The 16,790-nt window shown below is 43.4% G+C and overlaps 1 protein-coding gene across 1 annotated transcript in view; it reads right to left on the reverse strand.

The window, feature by feature from the left end:
- The window catches only part of ADAMTS5 (ADAM metallopeptidase with thrombospondin type 1 motif 5), a 40,329-nt gene extending 26,638 nt beyond the window's left edge, over window positions 1–13,691 (reverse strand). The window contains exons 1-2 of the mRNA XM_030447371.1: window positions 12,656–13,691; window positions 1,261–1,393 (exon numbers count right to left, since the gene is read on the reverse strand). Coding sequence (XP_030303231.1) covers window positions 1,261–1,393; window positions 12,656–13,579 — 1,057 coding nt within the window. The 5' untranslated portion in view covers window positions 13,580–13,691. The remainder of the gene's footprint in view (window positions 1–1,260; window positions 1,394–12,655) is intronic.
- Window positions 13,692–16,790: the final 3,099 nt, after the last annotated feature.

Raw genomic sequence — 16,790 nt, forward strand, 5'->3', positions numbered from 1 at the left:
TTCTTTTGTAATTATGTTCTTGTTTACTATAATAAAATTTCTGGTCTGGGAACTCATTCTGCCACAATACTTTATTTTTTCTTGCAACACATGATCCCTTTCCAGCCACTACTGATTTCACTTCTTTGTGGCACCACAACAGTAGTAGGGTTTGGTTCACTAAACATTAAAGGGTCAGTTCACTGACATGCCAGCTCCTTTTTCATTCTTGGTGACCTCTGGTTACTGAGCCAGGTATACATAAGACACACAATTCTTGGGCTCTACCTGCTAGCTACTTGAAAATTGAACCACTGCAATGATACTCCCAAAGCAAACTTTACTTTGGTTTGGCATGAGGTACAAGGCAATTCAGAAATTGGCTCTCTCTGAAAGTTCTCCTTTCCTTGTTATTTCCTTCCAAGAATGTTTAAAAAAAAAAAAGTTCTCCACTGTTAAATTGCTGTTCACTCACCAAAATGAATAACCCTCATATCAAATGTATTTCCACTGCACACAGCCCACAAAACATCAGTAAATTAAAAATATTCAAGATGGCAGCAGTCTTTCTCAAGGAATGTATCATGACAGGCAATATGTCCCAGAACATGAAGTTTCTTCTGCCTGTAATTCTATCTTAAATCCTTCTGAAGGGTGTATGTCAGGATCCTACATTAAGTTGCTGTCCAATGAGGCTGAAAGTGAAACCAAGTTAACAGTTTTTTGAACAAACCTTTATCACCTAAGCATTATTTCAGTTATTTCAGGAATCACACAGTACCATATTTTACCAGAAAGTTGAAATTTCTGTACCTTGAGAAGAATACTAGAATTTTGTTTTTTTCCACAAAAGCCTTCTCTGCAGGCAATACATTGTTCCCAGAAAAAGTTTCATAACAGCAAAGCATACAAGTAGTTCAAAAAGGTGAGTTATTTTCTACCGTGTATGCACTAAATGCATGCCAATTACAGTAGATGGGCCAAATGCTTCCTCAGAAGGAACACGTATTGACATCTGTGGACAGTAGCAGCAGCCTTTGAATTTTCACTTGAACTACTGCTTAAAAACGACACTGTCAGAAAGGAAACACCTACTGTGCGCCTTCGCTTGCCTTCTGATCCCTTATTAGTTAACCCTGAAGTGCATATATATACAGCCTTAATCCCCAAGTGAGTATCTGGACCAGGGGAAATCTGGAATTAATTGCCAAGTGTTTTGGTTACTAATGCAGCTGTTACAAGTGTTTGATTTGGCAAGTGAACAGAAAAGGCACTGCATACCAATTTCGTGAGCCACTGTAAAAGCTGCATGGAGGCCATCGTCTTCAATCACTGCACAGCTGCGCTCCGGGGAGCATACGGTCCCAACGTCTGCCATTCCCAGAGTATCACATGAATGATGCCCACATAAATCCTGCCCAGGAAGGGAAAAAAAAAAAAAAATTAATAAAATAAATTTTTACACCCATAGGTAACAACAGGTTAAAGTCACCAGCCCTTTGCAAACAGCAGAACCTGGATAGAAATATCAATGTAAGTTTCCGCCTAAGGATGCCAACAGCATGAAGTTAGTGGGAATCTTTTCACTGAGTTTAACTGGATTTGTACGGATTCTGTAATCAGTTATAGTTGTTTAAGTCTGTATTTCTGCAATGCATACATAGGCTGAATATTGCATTGAGTTACGTGCTCAAAATGTCATTCCTAATGACAATCAAAACAGAAGAAATATTATCTTCATTCACAGAAAGTGAACCAAGGCACAGAGAGAAAGCTTCAGATTGCTGATCAGTCCCTGCACCAGAGATCATCTTTCAATTCCAAAGGCAAGTCTTGCATATGCATTTGAGGAAAGTATATTATTGTATATTAAACCTCATCACACCTGTCAAATAGTACATTGTTTAATAATACCAAGTATTTATGAAATTCTCAGAGTTTACTTAAAGAGTCAGTGATATGAAAGAGCATAATATCCCCAGTCTTACTAGTGCAACAACTCGATCACATACTTCCAACTTGTAGATATATGGGATGTCTCAAAAAACTCAGCAAGTAGCATTAGGTTTTTATTTACCATTTGAGGATGATAATGATGAAGTTAGTTTTGGTCAGACATAGTATTTTAATGATCAGCAGTGCATAGTGAAGCAGAGGGAAGGCTGCAAGTCTGAATATGCATTTATATTCTTGTTTGGTTGAGAAGGAAAAGCAGGCACTATGCCATTTGGAACACTCATAGACATTTCACTGTGGTTGAAAAAAATATCATTTTCAAGGCATGACACTATTATCAAATGCTACTGTCAAAATGATCAAAGAGTACCCTTCTCCCCTTCATTTTTAAGACTCACTTCTTTCCTTGAAATCCCCTTTTATAATGACTTTCTTTCATGAAGTCCTTCACAATTAATCTATCTGACTAAAAGACATTCTGTATGAGGCTCCAGGTCAACAATGTCCACGGATTATGATAGTTTCAAATTTAGGCAAACTAAAAAATGCACAGGATTCTAAACCCACTGAAGTCAAATGAAAACACAGAGTCCACAGATACTGTGACAGAGCACCTCTTTACCAAAAGAAGTAAATTTTTTCTAGCTCCAAGATGAAGAAAAAGATATTTCAAGCTAAAATTACATAGCACTATTACATACATGGAGCTAAAATTTCAAGATCAACTCTTCTGGCTTCCAGGTGTCTGGGAACTCTTCACTAAGTGCACTCTTGGTGCTACTTAACATCAAGATTTAAATGCCACAGTACCACTGAACAAAACAGTCTCAAAAGAAGAGAAGGAATAAAACTCAAAAGTACCTAAATTCCAAGATTTTTACAGGTATGGTTTAAGAAAAATGTTCATCCTGTAGCTATGCAGTTAATATGCAGAGAATTTTCCCTCAAACCACACTGGCTCACAACCTTACCATCCAATTAGTTCCCCAGACTTTGCTTCTGGCTCTGCATGGCATATGAGAAGGAACAAGTAAAAATGCCCATTTTAAAGTACTTTAAAAGAAGTGGGGTTTTTTGTTTGGTTTTGTTTTTTTTTTCAGGTTTGTTTAGTCAAGTAAACTTTTGTATCATAGTCAGCATTTCTGGATCAATGTTAGAAGAGCCTGTAAGTGAGGTCATGTTACTAAGCAATCTATTATCTGGGACATATTCAACAAGGAAGATGCAAAACTTAAGGTCATATTATTTTGCTTAGGTTCATATCTATTTAGTCCTTGATATATCAATTCTGAATCTAGCCTTTTCAGTCTAAGGGTACATTTCACATAGAGAAAATTCTTTGTAACTGTAAGTGGTTTACCTACAGCAGTATAACTAACCTCAGGAAAAATGCATGTGTATAGTACCAATAAAAATACCATTTTTTTGTGATATAATTGGTCTAAATAAATGAGTGTAAGCTGTACAGGAAGTAAGATACTTTTACAGTGGGGCAATGTGAACTGAATCCACACAAGCAGTTGAACTGAAATTCTTCCACAAGTACCAAAAAGCACATAAATAAGACAGAAACCAGCTTACTGTAAGAGCATCAACTCAGGTTGATAGTGCCAAGAACAGTGTAAAATGTGTTAATTCAGGCCCTGTCTTTGCATGCAGATTCTGTGTCATTTGGTCTTTTCTTGAATATGGGTGTTATTATTACGTAGATACATCAGCACTGCTCCCAGTATGGGAACAATTATATCAGCACACCGGTGTCTTATGCCAGTGCATGATTTACTTCCACTGACATACAGTAAGAAGCCACATCAATGATACGGCTATGAAGCCATAGCAGCAGACGAAACCAGGCCTCACAATGATTCTCCATATTTGATGACACAAGTATAATTATAGAAATACAACCTTTCTTAGCTGACACTCTAAGAAAATTCCTTAGAGTTACTTCTGATGTGATGTGTGGAGTACGGAAAATTAAAACCGATCCATTAACCATAAGCAACCCTTCTGACTTTTGGCTAGTTAGTAAAACCACCCTGAAAACTTCCAGATCTATGCACAAGATTTCATTATACCACCTTCATTGAACATAAAAAAATAGCTATATAGATGCCAGCACTGATGGACATAGCAATGTTTGATTACTTTTCATGTATTATATGTTACTGACATTTTGCTACGCTACATGCCTGTGTTTTCCTCAGAACTCTCTACTGTTTCAAACCACTGTTCCTCCATTTCCATCATCTCCCCAGAGTATGAAACATATCCAGATATCAGCAACCCACTAGTAACTTTCAAGGCAGTTGCTCATACACATTAACAGTCGACTACACAAAACAAAGGAGGTTTTATGCTTTGTTATGAAGCACCTTAACTTCAGGTCAGATAAAATGAATTTCTGGAAGAGCTCCATTAGTTGATGGTCGCTCCTAGGAAATCTCACAACAGAAGATACACGGTTCTGAAAATTGCTTATCTGTAAAATTATCTAGCTCATCCTATACCCCGCGGGCAACTGGAAAACAGATGTCCTCAGATGGTGTGGGACCAAAAATCCCCATAAAGCAGAAGACAGTGACCACTCTGTGGTCAGAAAGAGGTAGACAATGATATGATAAGGCTCCATCCCCTCCAGGAAGCAGGGTGACAACATCTGTGCAGCCTGCCCCATGGTCCAAGCAAACCCTGCTGGGAAGCAGTGGAGGAGGCTTGTGAAGGATCCTGTGAACAGTGACAGGAAATATTTCCAGGCCTTAGCTTCTTTGTATGAATATGTTACTGGGGAGTTTCTGGTCTGCTGGTAGCACAGGGCATGGGTTGGTTACGCACCAGACAGAGAGCATGTGCTGAGCTTCCTGCTTTTCCTTGCAGACTTCAGTCCTTGGTGACTGCATGAGGATACTCTTTGTATGCCAATGCTGACACTGTCAGTGACTAAAGAAGATTCAGCTACATCGTATTCGCTACTCATAGTCTCATTTATTCTTTATTTCTCTTGTCTTTGCATGGTTTGAACTTTGTTTGTATTCATAGCATCACACAATATGTAATACATACATAACTGAAGCCACTGGAGGCACCTTTGAGACAAATATTCTGAAATGTTTGCTATCAAGTCAATTCACCATTCCCTAGCTACACGGTCCTTCCCAACAGCATGGTTTCAGATGATGTTACTGAAAATCATGCCTGTTCACATTTCCACCAATTTAAATCTTTATGGCAAAATTCCTTTTGACTTACACCTCCTGTAGCTGATTTGACCATAGATTATTTCTTACCAGCATGAACAGCTATATTTTTAGTTCTTCTGGGCAGTCACAGAAAGCAGTCTCAAACCTTTATAACGAATACTGAGAGTAATAGAAAAGGTTTTATTTACCTTGCAAATATTTTTTTTGTTGTTGTTAAAATAAGGCCCTGAAGCAATAATAGCCTAAAAAATTTGTGTGTGCCTCTTCAACTTTTCAGTTCTCAACTTCATCTAAAGCATTAAGAAAGCAGGGATTCTGCAGTTTTCAATGTAATCATTCACTCTGGTGTGTGGCTTCTACTCAAAAAGTTAATAGCTTACCCAGATCTTTATATTCATTTAATTGACTCCAAATAGTGGCAGAAGCTTCGAAGAATAAGGGTTTCTTGATATTTCTGAAGAAGGAATGCAGAGCCTGGCCCCTGATGTGCATTACAGTAGTTTCAAAAACAGAATGACTATGAAATGCATTTGCTACACATGAGGCAATAGATGTAAAGATTTAAGCTTTGGCAAAAGAATGACTTAGGAAAACTGAGCTGTATATCATAAGACTAGTAGTTAATTAGACAGCATATTAAAGGCCAAGTTTTCTTGGCATTCGTAAGTACACCAAGACCAGCTGGCTGTTTGCCATGTATACGTGGCATTGTTGTGAATGAAGATAACTGTCATGGCTCCCTACTGGAGCAGTTAATTTATTTTACCTGAAATCCTTTGATTTGTGCGGTAGGCTTAAAAATAAGAACAAACTGTTTAGTGAAAACTACTATTAGGCCAGAGCGTGTGGACTGGATCCAACACAGGATTTAAGCAGCAACACAGACAGTTTGGTGGAATGTGAGGGCAGAAGAACAAAACTGTCTCACGTCCTCTGGTCTTTGAGTTACCTACCCTTCACAGGGCTCACAGTTTGTGACTTTATGGGCCCCAAAACACCACTGGTTTACAGTGCTGAGCAGCTTAGCACTTACCTTTAGTATACTAAAGCCTTGGTTTGGGTTGTGATGTTTAATGTTTCTCAACCTTTGTCATAGCATGCTGGAATGGTTTGGGTTGGAAGGGACCTTAAAGATCACCTAGTTCCAATCCCCTTGTATGGGCAGGGACATTTTCTACTAGACCAGGTTGCTCAAAGCCCCATCCAACCTGGCCTTGAACACTTCCAGAGATTGATAATCCACAACCTCTGTGAGCAACCTCTTCTAGTGTCTCAAACCTTCAGAACTCCTCAGATCAGATGTATGATAAACCAACAGGATAGCCATTCTATCAGGCACAGGCACACATCCCCTCTAAAGTACAGCTTCCTCTTCTAGCTTCTTTACAATGTCTCAGCAGTTAAAACCTTCACCCAGTAAGAAGGTGATACAGTTTCATATTCCTTCAAAAGATGAGGTCACTTTGGAGCATGTTTCTTAGGAGAGCACCCTGTGGTCTATGGTCTACACCAGCCTATGGCTACGGTGAAGAACTGCACATCTGTGCATGCAAGGAGCTGGGGCCCCTGCAGCTGCAGTCCATGGGCTGAAGTTTCCCCAGGCCAGGCTGCAGTCAGTGCTTGTGGTGCTGGGTGAAAGGATCTCATTTCTGGTCCCTGCTCCTCTGCCCACTTCTGTATTTTACACTGAACAGTCCTTTGGTACATTACAGAAACAGTCTTCTCTCCATGCTCTGGCAAAACAGGTTGCCTTGCCCTAAGGGGTGCGCTCCAGTCAGCAGCCTCAGGTCACAATTTCTCTCCTTCTCACCACTGAATCTTGAATTTCTTGCTAAACAGTGACACAGCTTTGGTCACAGAAGGGTGGAAAGTTTCCCTAATACCTGGAGCAGATTACCAGTTAAGAACACCTCCTGGGAGGCTGGGGGGGATACAGATCTAAAATCACCTCAACCAGAGGAAAGAATTAAGTATTTATTTCCAAATTCCTGAAGCAGTGCTGTCACTGCAGGCCTGAAAACGGAAGGTGGGTCAGGCAGTATTTGGAACCCACGTGCCCCATTCTGCAAAGTGGGTGGAAGTTGACTGATGTTACAGCAATACAGAACAACTTATGTGGAGCAAAGTGAGGTTTGCCCAAACAGAAAGTATTACGGGTGTCACTCAAGCAGCACTTTATGTCTGGAAATCAAAAGGAGCACAAGACCTAAGACAAAAGATGACAAAAGGTATTGGATATAAGGGCTAACTGGTGAATAAAGTTACTACAGAATCATCTATTTTACCCCTCAGCAGATACTCTGACACTTTAGAGAGACTTTACAAGCCAAAATGGTGGAATGCTGCCCTGGAGGAATACTCCTGTAAAAAGTCTTCTTCCTGAGATCATGGGGATGTCCAGGCTAGGGCACAGGGAGAGGACCTTACTGTTGCAAGGACTTCTATCATACTCAGATACAGCTTTCTTTGTTCTCCCATGCCCATATTTTGAGATGAAAGCCCTAAGTCTGGTTACCTTTTGAGAGAAACAAGAGTCGTGATACCTGCCATACCTACCAAAAATTGCATCTCTTCCTCCACTACTTTAACTTAAAAATTGAGGTTGTCTTCCTTTCAGGTTAACATAATAACTATAGGTCTGAGTTTTGGGTATTAGAATCTCAAGAATTCCACTTAAGGTGAAATTCAATAAAGTCCAATATATGGGTGATGTCCTGTTGGGCTAAATTTAGCACATTCATGCTATTGGACTTGATGATCTCAGAAGTCCCTTCCAACCCAGCCGATTCTATGATTCTATTTGCTGGCTTTGGAAACTACCTCCTCATCAGACTGGGTATTTAGGTATCTTCTTACTCTCCCCACGGATGGTATAGGGACCTTATGCACTTGTCATCCAGGGGCACTCTGGTCGTATTAGAGAGTTTAAACCGGATTCAGCTTATACACCCGGAATGTAAACTTTAACATAACTTCTTTTTTTGTTTGTTTTTTTCTTTTTTTTTTTTTCCTGAAGCATATAAAGAAAATGCAGCAGCATTATGCACAGACTTTAGAAATATTGCACATAATGCTTCTGGACTCTGCATGGAGAGGTGAAGGGTAAACATTTTCAATCACGAAACTCATGACTGGTGAACAAGGAAAAATGCTCTATTTAACTTGCCTAACACTTAGTTCCTCTGTGGGGAAACTCCATCTACCATTCTCTAGATTAGTGTGAATTACGCTACTTTTCCCACACAAATAATGTACCACTATATTCTCCATAAGGACACTGCCCAGATGTGTAAGATTTGCAACAAAATTTGTGAAAATCCTATGAATCCTGATAGATACATCATATTATAATATCTTCAGATAAACAATAATAAACATGAACTTTATTCTATTGACCATTGGTACAGTGACTAGTTTTAGTACTACAGGATAATAATTGTGGGAAGATGATAATAGAAAAAAAGGAAAAAAGAAGAAAAAGCCGGAGCCAAAAAAAGCATGTGCTCTATGCAATGAAACTATCATCTGAGATAATTCAAAACTTGTTGTTAAATTTTTGACAGAACTGCCAGATTGACAATTAGACTAAATCACCCACACAAGACCCACGTAATTACTGTGTGAAAAAAGGCAGGACAGCAGCCTTTGGCTCTGGTATGAACTTTTTGTTCGAGTCAGACATTATGATACTATCATGGGTAGCGCTAACAAGCACTTAGGACTTGCTCTTTTTGCCCGTACCAACTGTGAGAAATACCTATTTTGATTTTCACATGATTCAGAACTGGGGGAAAAGGAGATGAAGAGAAATGGCTTTTATCCAAATGCACTCAAAGTCACTTGAAATTTAACTAAGGGCTGCTTATGAAATAGACTGGATGAATACTGGACGATAATTGCATAGCGGGCTAAACCTTGGAAAGAACAGTCTGAATTCAAGTGCAGCTTGCAAGTCCTGTCTAATATGCTTTTCTGCTTCGACAAGTAATCTGGGAAGTATTTTGTTGCACTCAAAAAACCTGTAGATAACCTGTTTCCACCTTCCAAGAACTGTTCACAATAAAAAGGCCTGAAAAAGATTAAATTCTAAATTTGTTGTTGACTTCACTGAGAACAAATTGAGCTAATTTCTAGGGGGAGAGAGCTCTACAAGCTCTTCCTCCTTCCCACCACACAGCTGTTTCTCTACTGCCACACAGGGTGGGGGGTTCACTCAGATTCATCTGGCCACCAGATGATCAAATCCTTGCATCACTATATTCCATGGAGGATGCTTCGAGGATGCATGCAGTCCAAAAATTCACAGCTGCTGTCAAGGACTCGACCACAAACAGCACAGAACTCATCATCTCTAGGGTTGTTAAGGCCAAACTGCCTCAGTGAGAGCTCTCACAGGATTTATTAGAAAATTATAGACTTTTGGTACTGACAAATCGGACCTCTGTCAGGCTTGATACTGGCAATCATGGGTCAAAATGACAGACTGAGACCACTGGGAACATTCATTTCTCCTTATTAGATTTTGAGAATTCAGATCACTGTGGACCCCCACCAAGGTTCTGCAGTATTTACTGATAATTTCTGTGCCCATTGAAGATGTTTCCAACTCCTGCACAGGTGATACCATGCTCTGTAGCATGATTGCTTTAAAGCCCTTACTAAACAGAGTAAGATTATGATTGAAAGAGAGTGGACAACTTAATGCAGAATCAGTAAATGCCCCTCTAAAAATCTTTTTTTGAATGGGAAGTACTTCCTAGTATGAACGATGACAACAATTTGAACCACCAGTACTCATATCAAGGAATACCTGCCAGCACACTCTTAGGCTATCCATAGTTATTAATTTATCTTTAAACCTGTAATGAAGACAGAAGAGGAAGAAGGGATGGTCCTGAATTCAGACAGGATTCTTTCTTTATAAGAAACTTGAGTAAAGCTACTATCTTTTCAGAGCACCCCTTTTGGTGTCAAAAATAACATCCAAGTAAATGTCACTCTGAAATGAAGATAATTTTTACATTAGAGACTTGTATGGCAACAAACATGCATACTTTAGATTCTAACTACACATAAACAGTTACATACAGCTGAGGACATGTGTTCTGCTGACAAATGAGTTGCAAATATTATCCTGATGATGCAGGGACACAAAGTTCAAGGCGGCCTCAGCTAGTAAACAAAGATGGGAAACGTCCCTCACACATTTCCCCCATGCCTAAAACATAAGCCATTTAGAAGAAGACATCTGGATGTTCAGAAATTAGCATGACGGTATTCAGAGCCCATCAAAACATGCAGCCATGGCTTGGCGTCTAGTAGCTAGGCAACGTCCTTCATACATTCAAAACATAGTTGTAAAAGTTGGATCCTCCTGCCAATTTCTGCCACTCATTGAAAAGCTAAACTGGAAAAAATCTCTCTTTAGTTCAAAGCAAGGCTGTTTTCTCTGGGAAACATCTCTACTGATTTTTCATCCTTTAACTCTTTTCATGTTTACATTCCAAGAGAAGCAGAGATTCATGTTGACATGTCATGTGTAAGCATATAAAAATCATGCAAACTAAATCATGCATATTCCTCAAAAAAGACCACCGTGAATACATTGTAGCAAGAAACTACAGTCTTGTTCATACTCGGTCAAATATGTGTGTGTGTGTGCCCAAAGCAAATTAAAGCCAACTAAGTTTTACTGAACTGCACTGAGGAGCTAATCCCACAGTTAAACGTGTTAAAATGTAAACCAAGAAAACGGAAGTCTGTGCTTTTCTTCTGGAAAGCATTTACATCCCTAAGCAGTAGTGTAAGCAGTATTTGCATCTTAAGAGTGGAAGGAGGCCACAGAAACCGTGACATTTTGCTTAGTTTAGGTACTACTTACATGCAAAAGAAGTAACTCTACACATGGAAGATGCATAGCTCAGGAGTCTTTGAAAGTGGATTACTGATTATCAGAACACTCTTATTCTGGCAGGAGGGCATCCATGCAAAGAATTACAGATAAGCATCTGTAAAGCAAGCAAACTTTATATTCTCATCCTATCTCAATCCAAATTAACTTAATAATTGATGTTATGAATCACAGTCTGCCACCCTAAAGAGTTTCTGAATTGTAATAAAACCCAGGAAAATAAATGGAAATCCTGGCAGAGAAAAACACTCTTTAGTAAAAAGTGATGGACTCTGGCCCAGGCTTAATTAATAAACCATTAGAAAGAATGTGTATAGAAAAAAGCAAGAGCGCTCTGGACCAGACTAGGTAGCCTGCTTTCATTCAGATTATAATGATAAAAAAATGAAAGCCTGCAAATTGAACTGATGGGCTTTAAACTAAAAAAAGTTCCAGCTGCACAAGTGATGCCTGACTGACACAGAACCTAATGTTTCAACTATTTACAGCTATAAAAGCAAACCAGGCACTTTTTTCCCCCCCTTCTGGAGCAACTCCTTCCACAAACTATCCAAAGCATCCTTTTTGGCAGGCTCCTATGATGTAGAAAAGCAGGAGAACTCAAATGAACGGAAAGTCATGCAGTTATTTTTTTCATACTCGGGGAAGGGAAAAAAAGAAAACACCAAACCCAAACCACTGAAGGGATACTCTTACAGGAGAACTCCACTGCATAAACTCAGCCACATGTCTACTGGAGCAATGTCCCTTAATGACCCCTGGGAATGCAATTAATTACCAACCGGGAAGGGAGAAAGTCACAGCTCTGCATGGGTAAGACCGGCATGATCCAATGAGGATCTGAGAAAAACACACGTTTTTCAATTGGGGAATGGGAAAGAGACTGCATCCCCTTTCCACCAGCCCAACTCACTCAACTCCTGCAGCTCTGTTTACCTGCGGTTTGCGTTTATGTCCTACCCTTGAACCACAAGCGCTGCCGGCTTCCAGTGCGGCGGAGTTATTCCTGCTGGAAATAGCATCCCAGTGCACTCAACAAGGAAGTCGCGTGTACTTTTAAGGTGTTGACCATTTTCACTAGCAGGTTTGTCTGGGGACTAATTTAGGCTAGGGAGCGCTATCAGCCATGTCCCCAGACCACTTCCCCTGCAAGATGGGTGGTTGTGTGTGAAGCATCTCTCTGGGATAGATGGACCAGTGTTGCTTCTCAAGCAGAGATAAGGTAGGTCCCATATGGGACTCAGCCAGTCCCATAGTCAGGCAAATTACCACCTCTCCACCCTGGCAGGAGCCCCAGAACAACACCTGCACGAACGACTGTGCACCTGTGGTGGGGATGACCTCACAGGGGATGGGGGCACACAGAAATACAAACACAATTTGTTGGGTTTTCGACCCCACTTCCACCCTTGGGAACTGCATGTGTGGGTGCCAGCCCCTGAGATGCAGTGACACCATGACAGAAAGCTGGAAGGCATAAGTAGGGAGCCAATTGCTGGGCTAAGCCAGGCTGGAGGATCTGGCGGGACAGCCTCAAGCACAGCACCGCAAAGCCCCGACACATCATTCAAGGGACATCAAAGTCTCCGTTAGTCAGGATGATGCCTACCTCGCGGGTGAAGAGGATGGCGGCATCGTAGTGCTCCTCGTGGTCGTCGTCGAGGTGGTTGTGCTGGTGCTGCCACTTGCAGAAGTTCTTGAGAGTGGTGGCGGCGTTCCGGTTGACCTCCAGCCCCTTCTCCTTTTCTCCCAGGGCCACCACCTTCACCACGGCCAGACGAACGTGGTTCTCCAGGCTAGCGTGGGCGTAGAGCCGGGAGGCGATGGAGGACAAGGTGAGCAGGTAGTGCTGCAGCCCCTTCCCGTACTTGCGGACCATGGAGGCGTCAGCCACCAGCAGCAGCTCCACCTGCCGGGCCCGGGAAACGGAGCGACGCCGACGCCGCCTCCGCCGTCCATCTCCCGTTGCCCCGTCCGGGTCGCGGGTCTCGCAGCTGGTGCGGGCCGGCACCGTCTCGAAGCTGAAGCTGTCTCTGCGGAAGAGGTGGGGGGCACGGGCCGGACCTTCCCCGTAGATCCGCTGGCCGGCCGCGTCCCCGCCGCGCCGCGCCGGCCTGACGGTGTAGCGGGAGCGGCCGACGGCGAAGAAGCCGTCGAGGCCGCCGCAGAGGTTGAAGACGGCCAGGGAGCGCGGGCTGCCGTCCACCGTGCCGCGGTAATAGCAGCGCGGCGGCCCGCCGGCCCACGGCCCCACCGCTTCGTCGCGCTCCAGGTCGAGGAGGAAACGCTGGCCCCCGGCGTAGAGGACGTATCCCGCTTTGCCGCCCCCCGCGTAGGTCGGGTCGAGGCGCCGCACGACGCCGCTGGCCCCGTGGGGCGGCGGGGGGCGGCGGGGCGGCCCGAGGGGAGGGCCGGGCCGGAGCCGGGGCCGGGGAGGCGGCGGGGTGGCAGCGGCGGCGGCAGGTGCCGGTGGCTGGGCCAGAGCGAGGTGCAGCTGGGCGGCCAGCAGCAGGGAAAGCAGCTTCAGGAGCATGCTTGCCTCGCCGTCAGGAGCGGCCACGGTGTGGTTATAATTGATAGTAGTAATAATAATAATAATAAGGGCTGGGGAGGCGGGGGGAAGGACCCGGTCGGGGGAGTGCAGCAACGTAGTTCGAGGAAGGAGAGAAGAGGGAAAGAAGGGGAAAATAAGGAAATAAAAAAAATAAAAAAAAAAAAAAAAAAAAAAAGAAAAAAAAAGAGAAAATAAAAAAAAAGAATAAAAAGAAAAAGAAAGTTCTCCCTCCCCAACTCGAGTCAAGTGTGAGTGGGAGAGAAAAAAATGTCAACAAAAGCCGCTCGCGTGTGAACTTTGTGTTTCTCTGAAAGGAAGAGCCGGGAGCACATGGAAGGAGAGAGAGAGGCAAAAAAATCCCAAATCACTGCTGCTGGGGAGGCAAAGGAAGGGGTGGGAGGAGAGAAAAAGGAGGAGAGGAGGCTCGGACCCGGCAAGTCGAGAAGTTTGAGCACTTCTCACTCCTCTTCCACTTCTCTGCTGTAGTCACCGGATCATCACCAGCAGCGGCAGAAGGGGCAGGGGGCAGGTCTGCTGCGACTCGGCACTTTCTCGGTCTCCAGTGTCTCCCTTTCCTTCTTTTACCCCCTTTGGTTTTGAAGAGAAGGAGGAGAAGGTGAGAGAAGAAAAAAGCAAAAGCAACAAAAACCGCCTCGGTCGTCTCCGGTGAAATGGTTAAAAAGAAAGAAAAAAAGTTTAAAAAAAAAAAAAAAAAGAAAAAAAAAAGAAAAAGCGCCCAAGAAGCGGAAAACGTCCCGGATTTCTGTAAAAGCCCCCTCCCTGTATCTTTTCTGTTGTTGTTGTTGTTATCCCCAGTCTGTCGATGTGAACAAGAGGAGACGAGAGAGAAATGTGAAGATGAGAGGAGGTGGAACAATGAATTTATAGCGGAATGCCATCCTGCAATGGCAATTTCAACAATTCGTCACTGCAGGCTGCCTCTTAAAGGGAGAGCTTCAAAACCACCACTCCCACACTTCTCATTTAATCAGACAGAGGGAGAAACTTGAGGGGAGGGGGAAAAGGGAGGCGGGGGGTGCTGCGGGGGGAGGAGAAACAGAGGGAGAAAGGAGCGGGAGAGAGGAAGGCAGGAGAGGGGAAGAGAAGGAGGAAGCCGCGGAGGAGAGACCGGGAGGGAAAAAAAAAAAATCTTGTCTATGAAAAGCGCAGAATTTCCTTCGAATTGCTTAAAGCCACAGAGTCATCCGAGGTTTGGGATGTCACCGCTGGCCGGGGACAGTGGAGCGGAGCTTACCTCACGTCCTGCCCGCTTCCCCCTCTCTTCTGCCTGACGCTGCCGTTCATTTTGCAATGCTCACTGCAGTTTTACGCCTGGCTCTAGCAAGGGTGGGAGGGAGAAGGAGGGAAGCGGCCGGGGCTGTTGTGAGAGCGCCTGTGATGCGGAGCGCCCTTGCGGTGGCGGGGGAGGGGGGAGCTGAGCAGCCCCTGCCCCCCTGGGTCCCGGCGCGTCCCCTGCCCTTGCACCTTTCTCGGGTGGGCGGCAGCACCAAACTTCCTCCTTTTGTTTGGGCGGCCGCGGCTGGTCTGCACCCAGCCTGTCATTAAGTCCCGGCAAGCTGTCATCTAGTTTGAGCGGACTGTGATGTCCCCCGAGACCCCGAGGAGGAAAGAGGGCGGGGAAGAGTTAGTGCTTGCTTTGACCTTTTGAATGACTTCAGGCACTTAGATCATGCCCCTGCCGTCTGACACACACATCCACTCACCCCATCCTCTCGTCTTCCTTCCCCAGATTAGTGCTCCGACGGACACCGCAAAGGGCAAATGTCTGCATTAACCTTTTTAATCTGCTCTTTCTACGCTAACATTGCCTATCGAGTGAGATTGGCAAACAGCTCAGTCTCAGCCGAGATCAAGGGCTGGAAGGCAGCCTAGGCTCTGGGATGGAGAGAGGAGGGGAATCCCGGAGGAGTCCGACTCTGCTGGCTTCCCTCCTTGTGAGGAACAGGACCCACCATCACCTGGTGCCTTGCCTTGCACCAGGGGACGCATGGGACACAAAAGTGCTTATTATCTTGTGCAGGGAACAGGTGCTCTCTAATTGCAGGGCTCCAAAGAGGATGCAGCTTTGCAGTCTCGTCCTACCCTGCAAACAGCATCTCAGTCCGACCTCTCTGTTTGCATGGGAGTGATGTGCATATCTGTAATATTTTGCACAATCAGGACTGGATGAGCAGTGGTGGGATGAGCAGAGAACAGCAGACCAGTACCCACCTCTGTTGGTTCCAGAGGGTGCTTCGAGAGCCTAACACTTCTGTAAAGAACAGGTTAACCAATGCAACGAACGTGTCAAAAACTAATACTCCCATGTAAATGATTACATTAACATAACCCTGAGGTTATACTTATGAAATATTTAACACACTGAAGTTTTGCAGGTGTTCTTTCTTCTTTTTTTTTCCACTCTTCCGGAAACAGTGATACCTGTGAACAAAAGTTCACAGTTCTTTTTCTACATTTCAGTATTTTATCATCACCAGAAATTCTTGACTGCAGTCAGTAAGTTTCAAAGCTAAGAGTTATGTATCATGAAAGTCGCATGAAATTTTTTTTGGCATTTGCCAAGAACTATGTAACATTTTACAATTTAAACATTTTCTCAGTTAACTTTACACTAGTTGTAAAGTTAAGACAGTGGGAAAAAAACTTAGGGAGAAAGGAGAAGGCATATTTTGATTTTAAAAAAGGAACCTGTAATTTATCTCCCACATTTTCTTGGATGGCTTTTACTTTTCATTTGAGCCGACTAGATACCTGCTCAGCACCAACAATATTTTTATTGACTTCACTGGGACCTGTTCAAGCCCTGGACTCACATATATGTCTGGGTCCAAACTCCCAGATTCCTCTGGGAGAGGTGCTAAAGATGAGATATGGGATGAGGAATGTAGTTTGGATAACAACCTTAGAAACTCTCATTAAAAAAGTGTTAGCTTGTCAATGAAAAGTCATATGGTGCACAAGAGGCCAGTGTAATGTTCTCCCATGCTGCAGCATAACTCCAACTGTCCAGCTATATAGCCTAGGAAAAACAAGAACATTTAGATGAGTTAGTGGTAATTAAATGGTGCCTCTCGCTGCTTGTCTCGTGTTGTCTTTGATTTCCCAAATGACAGGAAAAGTTGCCTAAGTTTCCACTATGCCCTGTTTTACTGAGCAAGGATCTAGATTT

This window comes from Calypte anna, chromosome 1, assembly GCF_003957555.1.
Source record: "Calypte anna isolate BGI_N300 chromosome 1, bCalAnn1_v1.p, whole genome shotgun sequence".
In the NCBI taxonomy this organism is placed as follows: Eukaryota; Metazoa; Chordata; class Aves; order Apodiformes; family Trochilidae; genus Calypte; species Calypte anna.